This window comes from Penicillium arizonense (assembly GCF_001773325.1).
Source record: "Penicillium arizonense strain CBS 141311 chromosome Unknown PENARI_contig026, whole genome shotgun sequence".
In the NCBI taxonomy this organism is placed as follows: Eukaryota; Fungi; Ascomycota; class Eurotiomycetes; order Eurotiales; family Aspergillaceae; genus Penicillium; species Penicillium arizonense.
Window position 1 is genome coordinate 323,572 of NW_019173303.1, and position 7,834 is coordinate 331,405.

Below are 7,834 nucleotides of genomic sequence, written 5' to 3' on the forward strand. Positions count from 1 at the left end.
CGCAAAGCATATAGCGTCGATAGATAAGAATCTTCCTCAAAACCGTATGTCCTCTTTATATGCCTCCTCTAATAGCATTGCCTGAACCCCATATTTCCAGCTCAGACAAGACCACCGGACCACATGCGGACATGAACGAGAAATGATGCCTATAAGAGCCCTAACCAGAACTAAAAGTACACCCAATATGATCTTATCGGGACTACTTAAGCACCTGCCTCGGGGGCGGCGGCACCCTTAGCGGCCGCCTTGTCAGCGATCTGCTTTTCCCGGCCGCCGAATCTGTGAAGAGAAGACTATGTTAGTATTTGTATTTCCGGGAATCATAGACCAAACAAAGTCGAACAGCCTTATCTCGGGAGGTAACGTACTTCCAGTAGTTGAGATAACGGTATGCCTGGGTAGACTGAGCGCCGAAGTTGGTCAGGTGGCAAGCGAAGAGGAGGTAGTTGGGGGGTGTGACAGCGAGTGAGTAACGCATGAAGGTAGCGGCGTAGATGACAAGAGCACCGGTCATAGGGCCAGAGATACTGTGAACGAAGCTATCAGTACAATCGCCCTGGAACAGCCATATAACGCAATAAACTAGACATAAAACTCTCCGGTATCATGGGATCAAAACATACATCTCAGCATCCTTCTGCGTATCCATCACAGCGGCAATGGGGATACCAAAGTTGGAGACGGGGCCCCAGAAGTCTAAGAAGCGCCATTGACGGTCAGCAATCTGTGCACAGTCTCGGCGAGCGGTTCGGTCTAAAGCGCGCCAGTCCGAAAAAGTATCGTCTCTTCGACCCTTGACGTCGCTTCCAATGCTTATGATCTCGTGCGGTCTCGTTGGCCGATCTCGGTGCGGGAAGAGCTTCGGGGAACTTGGCATCGATACGTACGGGTTGAGCAGACATAGTCCAGCACCGAGTTGGAGCGGATCTTGGCGTTAATTGCCTTGATAGCAGCAGCCATGGTGAAGTTGCTGGTAAGGTTCTCACGGGATTGCGGTCGGGGAGGTGAGGTCGGTATCTGGAGGATACGGAATTGCTCGAGTCACCCGGCGTCGGCCGCATCACGTGAGCTGGTACGACAACAGGTGGGATTAATAGTTGCGTCGACTTTACTTTTAAAAGGCAATTGAATGAAGTGGTATCTATTTTCCTCGATCAATATGTCTGGTACTGGTATGTCAATGGTATTTGGGACTGTACTCTTCGTGTGCGCACGCAACATTACCAAGCTCATCACCGGAAATATATACATCTGCAGTTTTACTCTATAAAGAATTGAAACCATACGAAAATTAAAGTGAAAAATTTTGGAAAAGAGAAGCCGTGTTAAAGTAAGCTAGCATTATTTTTTGACCTAATGCAAATTTCAAGAGGATTTTGGTCTTTTTGTCCCCGGCCCTCGACACGACCTCCATCCCTGCGCCACAACGCCTTGCCCAATAAAATGTGGGTTGATCTAGCCGGTACGCGTATCATTGTCTCCCAGTGGAAGCGTCGGCAGTGGTTTCTTTTCAGCGCTGAGTGGTGCTTGCTTTTTGCCAGTTGAAATCAGATCGCCGATGATATGAAACGTAGGATATTTCTCTGTACACAAGTCCGATTACCTGCCACCAAATCCAGGAGGAGGGTAGCCGCGTCCCTGTCCGGGAGGCTGGAAGCCAGGGGGAGGTTGGAAACCGGCAGCTATAAGTCCAATGTTAGTACTGCACATGGGATAGAGGGCTGCTTGGGCAGAAACTTACGGGGACCGCCTTGGGGAGCAAATCCAGGAGGAGGCGCAAAGCCGGCTAGGAATTAACAAGTCAGCATGGCTTTGTATCAATCTGGAAACTGGAAAAACTTACGTGGACCACCAGGAGGACCTCCACGTCCAGGAGCAAAGCCTGGAGGCGGGGCACCGGGGAAGCCAGCAGGAGGGAACCCAAAGCCACCGGGAGGAGGAGGACCACCAACACCGGCTGCAGGGCCACCGAGTCCAACAGGCAGACCGCGGCCAGCTGGCTTGCTGATACCAGGGCCTGCGGCGAGTGTAGCAGCGGCGCCGGGTCCAGCGGTGCCGAGGCGGGCAGACGGGTCGGCGGGGGGAGGACCATCAACGGAGCATGAGACGACTTGAGTACCGCGCACGATAGTCAGACCAAGAGTTCGCTTCTCTTCCGCTTCGATCTGCGGGGCGCTTCCGGGGGCGGCAGCGGGCTTCGACTTCTTCTTGGTGCGACGGAACTCTTCTGTGTCGGCGAGAACAAGGTTCATGTGCTATGAAAGGTAAAATTAGATGAGATATGTGAATCCTGGGGCAAGGTCATGTACCTTATCAAATGCAAGCATTTGACCAGTCATCTGGCGACCGTCATTGAGGGTCACCCTCATCCGGTAGTTGATCTAGATAGAAGGTCAGACATCCTGACGTTGAAGACACTATCGCCTAAGTGAACTCACGAGGTTTTGCTAGAAGGAAGACGTTAGCGACAGCCATCGACACGGGTTGAGATGCAGATAGGGACGTGAAACTTACCATCTTGTTGGCGGCCATGGTGACTAGGTAGTGCGCACGTGTGCGACTTGGAAGACCAAAAAGTAGAAAACAGTAGATAGAGCGAGACTCTCTACTGTGGGGAATTGAGCAACGGCGCGAGTTCCTTCGTTGTGAAGCTTAAGCTCTGTCGGGTGGCAGTTCTTGATATCGAGTTAGTCAGCATTGAGTCAGTTTCTGCCTGAGGCAAAAAGGATCATAGCCCCACATGTCCCGATTAGGCGGACTCAGGGCTCTCTAATCACGTGCCAGAATCGAACCCACACAAACCACTTTCACTTTTCTCGTGATCGATCTATTCCTTTAGTCGACAACTACTTCACGCCCATCAACCGCCATCATGGTAAGTCCATTTTGCACACAATCACACACAATCACATCCTACAAATCACCACGAAATCCTTATCCTTTTCAAAATCCGCCAAATCCGCCAAAAATCGAAATAAAATTCATTCTAACGAAATGCAGTCGTCCGAGGCCAAGGCATCCAACCCCATGAAGGAGCTTCGCTTGTCGAAGCTCGTTCTCAACATCTGTGTCGGAGAGTCTGGTGATCGTCTCACCCGTGCCGCCAAGGTGCTTGAGCAGCTGTCCGGTCAGACCCCCGTCTACTCCAAGGCCCGTTACACCGTCCGTACCTTCGGTATCCGTCGTAACGAAAAGATCTCCGTTCACGTTACCGTCCGTGGCGCCAAGGCCGAGGAGATCCTCGAGCGTGGCCTCAAGGTCAAGGAGTACGAGCTCCGCAAGCGCAACTTCTCTGAGACCGGTAACTTCGGATTCGGTATCTCCGAGCACATCGATCTCGGTATCAAGTACGACCCCGGCATTGGTATCTACGGAATGGACTTCTTCGTCTGCATGTGAGTTTGCCCGAACGACAGCCCTCATGGGTGCTCTTTATAAGAACATTAACTGACAATTTTTATAGGGGCCGCCCCGGTGCCCGTGTTGCCAAGCGTCGTCGCTGCCAGGCTAAGATCGGTGTCAACCACCGCATCAACGAGCAGGAGACCATCAAATGGGTTAGTCCTCCCGCAAATTTTTTGAGACCCATCTCTTTGCTAACCACAAAAACAGTTCAAGAACCGCTTCGACGGCATTGTCCGGTAAAGGATTTAACGACGATGATGGGCGGAAACGGTTGATATGCGTTGTATAAAGCACTCAACCACAAACGAAAAGGCTCACTCGCCATTGAGAAAACCAAAAATCGCCTCGGAACAACTCGGCGAGGCTCGATAGGCTTCTTGTTCTCTGCACAGGCATGGTCTTGATTTCCTATCACGGCAACTAGGATAGGCGTGTTAGGGGCATGAATGAATTATTCACATTTTACTGCTGCTTTTCCCTTTTCACAATGAGGCTTCACAAGAGGTGATGTTTACCGCATAACCATTGTTGAAAAGGTTGGCAGGCACTGGATTTCGATCTAGTGCCTGACCATGACTCGGTTGGCATTGCCTAGTCGGCTTTACCAAAGAGTTGGTCTCTTCCCTCGAGGTTCCTCGTTGTTGATTGAGTACCTGGCCTATCTTTCTGTCCCTATCCGCTTAGGCTCTGTATGTCCGCGTAGATGTAAACTTTCGTAACCCGTAGAGCGGAGGTTGCTTTCCAATTACCGTGCGGCTTGATCTGTGAAGTTTAAGGATGGGATAAACCCCCCATGGCTAGGACACGACCTGTACCCGTCGGGCTTTTTACCCCAATGGAGTAAAAGTGCCCATGGAGACTAATGCTGATGTGGTCTGATCCATAGCTGGGCTAGACAGGTCGATTGAAGACGGAGTGGGACCGTTCTATATTTGCTTCATCAAAGCCTTTAAGGTCTAAATGAGTTCGAGCAACGCAAATCCCACAATGCATGCGCTAAAAAGTGAGCGGCCAAGGAATGAACAACTTAGAGCTCCTAAACAAATAAATAGGATTTCCATCTGAGTATGGCCATTGCCATGTTTTAGGGACTATGCAGGCTATCAGTCAAATTGAAATGTTGAAAATCGTTGCACAAGACTTAACATTTATTGTACCGCTGGCTACGATCGGTAATAGTTTTATTAAGCTCGTCATCATTCAGAAAGCCTGCAGCATCAATCGTGCGCGTGTCCGACGTCCATCTCGAGATCCGAATATATTCAGCCTTGCCAGACTTGCAGTATCATCACCCCCGAGATCAGCTACCAATGGTATGATATTCATTTATCTGCATTAAAAGCGATGTGTAATTGGAACTGCATAATCGAAAATGACCGGATTGACCGACAATCGCAACAAAGTTGCAATTATGGAATATATATACCACACTCGACCCTGCTTGATATACACCAAACCTTCAACATACCCCAAAACTTGACAAGTTACTTATACGAATCTGCCCTAAACACCAAGAATCTATGTCATCTAAAGTCTGGCTTATCACTGGAAGCTCATCTAGCCTCGGAAGCGAGTTCGTCAAAGCAGCCTTAGATCCGGGCGGCAAAAGGATCGCGACAGTCCCGCAAGTAGACACAATCGCTATCTACGAGACACGAGACACGGGAGCGAGTACCATGCTGATAGATGTCACTGCCACGCAACGGGAGCTGAATGATATTGCCAACAAGGCAGTTTCTGTGTACGGGCAGATTGAGGTACTGGTGAGCAACGCCGGATATACGCAATTCGGGACCGTTGAAGAAACCAGGTAGGTATGTGCTTCCCTTTCCCGCGATACACAAGAAAACTAACACCCCGGCTCTGTTAGTCACGTTGACTGGTTTAGAAAGTTCAATACCAATGACTTTGGAGCTTTGAATACGACTAGTTCCTTCCTCCCTCATTTGCGCAGTAACAAATCTGGAACCATTGTCTTCATTGGGTCTATGGTCGCGTGGGATGGTGTACCTACTGTTGGAGCATACTGTGCTTCGGAGGCGCTGCTATACACTGTACGTTCCAAAAACCGCTCTTCTCGTGCACACCTAAAAAACGTTAATGGAACCTCTAGATGCCGTGGAGTCGTTGTCCAAAGAGATCGCCCCCGTCGGCATCAAGTCTCTCCTCTTTGAACCTGGGACATTCCGAACTGATCTTTTGAGCCAGCAGAATAGCAAGTCAGCCGCTACCAAATTTGGAATATTATAAAGCTTTGACCGAACCATCGACTAGCTAGTTACAATAGTTTGAACGGGGACTAGGCTGGCGATCCTAGGAGGGTGTTGAGTGTGTGAATGATGTCGTGGAAGGGGAGAAAGACATTGCTGGAAAGGAGTAGCCGTGTCAGTTGTCGCTTGGGTCGGATGCTGTTGCTGCTAACCGGAAGAAGTGTGAGGATACTTTGCTGCAGTTGGAGGCGTGGGAAGAAATATCTAGTGAGATGGATATCTAGTATCCAGTGACTTGGCACTGAGCTTCTGTTGTCCTCATTTACTAGTTGGTCGGTTGGGCGTGGATCAATATACTTGAGCAAGGCAGAATGACGAAAAATCAACAATTGAAGCTCAGTATATTTGGTATAAGATAGAGATATCTAAATCAATAACCTAAGGAGTGAAACGACCAACGCTGGGAATATCCGTATTTAAATAACCACAATCACCGACACCCCCCCTAAGCAATTCATTTCTTCTGATCAGCCATCTCAACCATTTCCTCCCGGGATTTATGATCCTCCTGATCACCAGCCTCCAGATCCGTAACCTTAGCATTCGCAGTATCATCAACAGCAGCCGTAACAGTTTCAAAGCGACGACCACGTTTCTCAGGCCCAACAGAAGTAGTCAGCGCAATGCCAAGGGCAATAATAGCAGTAGCAATACCCATAACAGGCCCGTAAGCCGGAACCCGATGACCGGACGGACTAGTAACCCAAGTAGACTCAGAGATGGCGTTCACAATCTGCGCCGATGGCGAGGAAATCATGTTTCCAATTTGGTATGTCAAGCCGGGGAATGAGGACCGGAAGGCGGGAGGGGAAAGCTCGTTCAGATGGATTGGGATTACACCCCAGGCTCCCTGGACGAAGAATTGCATGAAGAAACCTGTCGCGCTTAGGCTTCGTTCGCCTTCGGGGAGGATCCATGCTGGGATGAGGACGCCGGATACGAGTGCTGCGGCGATGATTGCGCGCCGGCGACCGAAGAACTGGGATAGGTAGCCAATTATGGTTCCGCCTACGCAGGCACCCGTTTTCATTAGGATGGAGGCTCGAGAGGCGGCTGAGTTGTCGAGTTCTTTGGAGGTGCGCATGAATGTTGTGTAGGAGTCTTGTGATGTGTGAGAATAGAAGTTGAACTATACAGGGACTGGTTAGATGTTGTTCATCAGGATAGAGTGGTAGAAGATACATACCCAGGTCATGAGAATGATACAGTAGATGCACATGCGCCATTCTTTGACCAACATGGATCTTGTTTCCTTCCAGAATTCACCCGCGGACATTGTTCGCTTGCCGGCCTTTTTGGCTTCGAGGAATTGCTTTGACTCGGGGAAGCAAATGCGGAGGAGACCAATTCCAATTGAGAGACCGGCTGGAAAAGAGTCAATGGTGTTCAACACTCTTGTATGAAGGTGACTTACCTGCAATCCAGAATACGATCTTCCAGCTTTCAGTTGAACCACCGACACCAAGGTTGGCACAAGCTGCGAACACGTAGCCCAATGAATAGCCTTGTTGGAGGATACCAGACATGAGTCCTCTTGCGTTGACACTAATTTGCAAAAATGTCAATTGTGATCCCCAAGCCCTAATCGAGAGTACCTACGGGCAATGCTCCAACGCCATAGCAATGGCATTTCCATAAACACCACCCATGAAAAGACCAAAAAGACTTCTAACAGCTAAGAACTGTTGGAATGTATGGCTATAGATAGTAGCAATCTGCAAGATTCCCAAAACGACCATGTTGACCACCATGGGCCATTTACGACCATACCTATCACCGGCCAATCCAAAGAAGGCAGCACCCACACTTCTCAAAAGGAGGGTCAAGGTAATGGCAGTTGTTATATCTGTCCTAGATTTGCCATAATAATCAGACAGCTTGACGGTCTGGATGGAGAGAGCATGGAAATCGAACGCATCGGCCGTCCAAGCAGAAAGTCCCACAAGAAAGAACAACCAGTCTCGTGCCGACAACTGCATCATCAAACCGATGGGGTTCTGGATTGGCTCCGGAGATTGCCATTCCGTGTGGGACTCGCCGTATTCATTTGTTACCTCGACACGCTGCTTCCAGATAAAGAGATCTTTGAAGGACTGGCGCGCAGTTGCGAACATGCCGCTCGGAATGGGATCTGCCAATTCATTGGAAGATGCCAT

At 49.6% G+C, this 7,834-nt stretch overlaps 4 protein-coding genes across 4 annotated transcripts; 1 reads left to right on the top strand and 3 right to left on the bottom strand.

Annotated features, from left to right (window-relative positions):
* Nucleotides 1–206: 206 nt before the first annotated feature.
* Nucleotides 207–963, bottom strand: PENARI_c026G05517 (pyruvate transporter MPC1; the record flags this gene model as incomplete). The annotated part of the gene is made up of 4 exons (XM_022635943.1): nucleotides 207–282; nucleotides 372–530; nucleotides 627–699; nucleotides 891–963. 4 exons carry the CDS (start codon nucleotides 961–963, stop codon nucleotides 207–209), a joined length of 381 nt encoding a protein of 126 aa, XP_022484239.1.
* A 639-nt stretch (nucleotides 964–1,602) lies between these two features.
* On the bottom strand, nucleotides 1,603–2,535 carry PENARI_c026G08345 (small nuclear ribonucleoprotein-associated protein; the record flags this gene model as incomplete). The annotated part of the gene is made up of 6 exons (XM_022635980.1): nucleotides 1,603–1,685; nucleotides 1,745–1,789; nucleotides 1,847–2,258; nucleotides 2,313–2,384; nucleotides 2,442–2,450; nucleotides 2,518–2,535. 6 exons carry the CDS (start codon nucleotides 2,533–2,535, stop codon nucleotides 1,603–1,605), a joined length of 639 nt encoding a protein of 212 aa, XP_022484156.1.
* A 2,393-nt stretch (nucleotides 2,536–4,928) lies between these two features.
* On the top strand, nucleotides 4,929–5,788 carry PENARI_c026G04293 (uncharacterized protein; the record flags this gene model as incomplete). The annotated part of the gene is made up of 3 exons (XM_022635930.1): nucleotides 4,929–5,218; nucleotides 5,279–5,462; nucleotides 5,726–5,788. 3 exons carry the CDS (start codon nucleotides 4,929–4,931, stop codon nucleotides 5,786–5,788), a joined length of 537 nt encoding a protein of 178 aa, XP_022484211.1.
* A 344-nt stretch (nucleotides 5,789–6,132) lies between these two features.
* Nucleotides 6,133–7,834, bottom strand: PENARI_c026G04354 (carboxylic acid transport protein; the record flags this gene model as incomplete). The annotated part of the gene is made up of 4 exons (XM_022635931.1): nucleotides 6,133–6,807; nucleotides 6,865–7,043; nucleotides 7,093–7,223; nucleotides 7,278–7,834. The coding sequence occupies 4 exons, from the start codon at nucleotides 7,832–7,834 to the stop codon at nucleotides 6,133–6,135; spliced, it is 1,542 nt and encodes a 513-aa protein (XP_022484246.1).